Source organism: Rhea americana, unplaced genomic scaffold (assembly GCF_003343005.1).
Source record: "Rhea americana isolate MKP2758 unplaced genomic scaffold, rheAme1 scaffold_597, whole genome shotgun sequence".
In the NCBI taxonomy this organism is placed as follows: Eukaryota; Metazoa; Chordata; class Aves; order Rheiformes; family Rheidae; genus Rhea; species Rhea americana.
In genome coordinates, this window is record NW_028186753.1 from 84,100 (window position 1) to 85,549 (window position 1,450).

General features: G+C 76.2%; 1 protein-coding gene across 1 annotated transcript in view; it reads left to right on the top strand.

Moving 5' to 3' along the window:
• Nucleotides 1-1,363, top strand: part of CCDC142 (coiled-coil domain containing 142) — a 7,075-nt gene extending 5,712 nt beyond the window's left edge. Inside the window, 5 exon segments of the mRNA XM_085319547.1 lie at nt 1-43; nt 208-385; nt 460-671; nt 1,145-1,196; nt 1,199-1,363. Of these exon segments, the coding sequence (XP_085175673.1) occupies nt 1-43; nt 208-385; nt 460-671; nt 1,145-1,196; nt 1,199-1,325 (612 nt within the window). The 3' untranslated portion in view covers nt 1,326-1,363.
• The last annotated feature ends 87 nt before the right edge of the window (nt 1,364-1,450 follow it).

Sequence of the window (1,450 nt, forward strand, 5' to 3'; positions counted from 1 at the left end):
ACCATGCCGCTGGGCAAGCACTGGAGGCTCGGCCTCCGCCCGGGTGGGTAGCAGGCGCCTCGGTGCCCGCGCTCCTGGCAGAGCTGCGGCTCGCCGGCGGCGTGCATCGCGTGCCCATGGGCTGGGTGGGCGGGGGGCCGTAGCCCACCCGAGGCACAGGCCCGGCCGGGCGCTGCGGGGCCAACGGGGTCCTGCCTGCCCTCGCAGAGCTGCCCAGCTCGCCCAGCGAGTACGCCGCCGCYGCCGCCCAGACCGTGCTGGGCCAGGTCCTGCAGGGCGTCCAGCTGCTGCCACGGGACTCCCAGGTGCCCACGCTCACGCAGGTCATGACGGCCTTCGTGGAGGCCTGGATGGACCACATCCTCGCCCAGAAGATCAAGTTCAGGTAGCGGGCAGGGCTGGGGCGGGTTGCCCCGCAGCCCCCGGGGCTGCCCCTGAGCCCCTGCCCGGCCTCCCCAGCCTCCAGGGTGCCTTGCAGCTGAAGCAGGACTTCGACCTGGTGCGGGAGCTGGTGCAGTCGGAGCACTACAGCCTGGCGCCGGAGATCCGGCAGTCGCTGCTCTCGCTGCGCGTCTTCCAGCAGATGGACAGCGCCATCCTCTGCCTCCTGCAGCAGCCCAGCGGCAAGGCCTACCTGCCCTCCCACACCTGGCAGTCGCTGCGCCAGTGCTGTGAGTGCGGCGCGGCGCGGAGCGGGGCGCGCCGAGCGCTGCTGCCAGCCCGCGCTCGCCGGCCCCGGCGCGGCACCCTGCAGCGCCGCCCTCTCCCCACTCTGCCGGCCTGGGCTCTGCTGCGCCCGGAGAGCGGCTGGTCTCGGCAGCGCTGGCTGCCTCCATCCCTCTGGGCTCTGCCCGGCGCCAGGGTGCCCAAGCCCCGGGAACGRCTGCGGGTCTGCACCTGCCGCCCGTTTGGGAAGCGGCAGCTGGGGAGCTTCGGCCGGACTGCGGCAGTGCCGGGGGCACCGGCGGGGGCGAGGGGAGCACCCACGGGGGGCGGGGGGGTGAGCAGCCCCGGCAGCATGGCCCGGGCCGGCTCCGAGGCGTCTGGGCTGCAGGCGCTGCCAGCGCGGCTCCAGGGTGGCGGGAGGGAGCCGGGATCCCTGGGGATGCCCCTCACCTGACTCCCGCCTCTTCTCCCCATCCAGGCTCCAACGACGGCCCCCGCGCGCGGGAGCCGGGCGCCGGCAGCCTTAACGGCTGCGGAGCGGCGCCCCCGAGTCCTACGTGAGCGGCAGCCAGCAGCAGTGGCTGTCGCTGCGGCTGCGCGGCCCGCGGCGTTGGCGCGTGCCCGGGCTGCCCTGCGTCACCCGCGGCCCCGAGCCCTGAGCCGGCCGGGCGGGAATAAAGCGGCCGCAGGGCCCCGAGCCGCGCTGCCTCCTCTCGCTGCCGCCGCCACGGGGCCCCCGGGGGCTGAACGTCTGCCCGCCGCGGCCCGACGTCACCGGGGACGG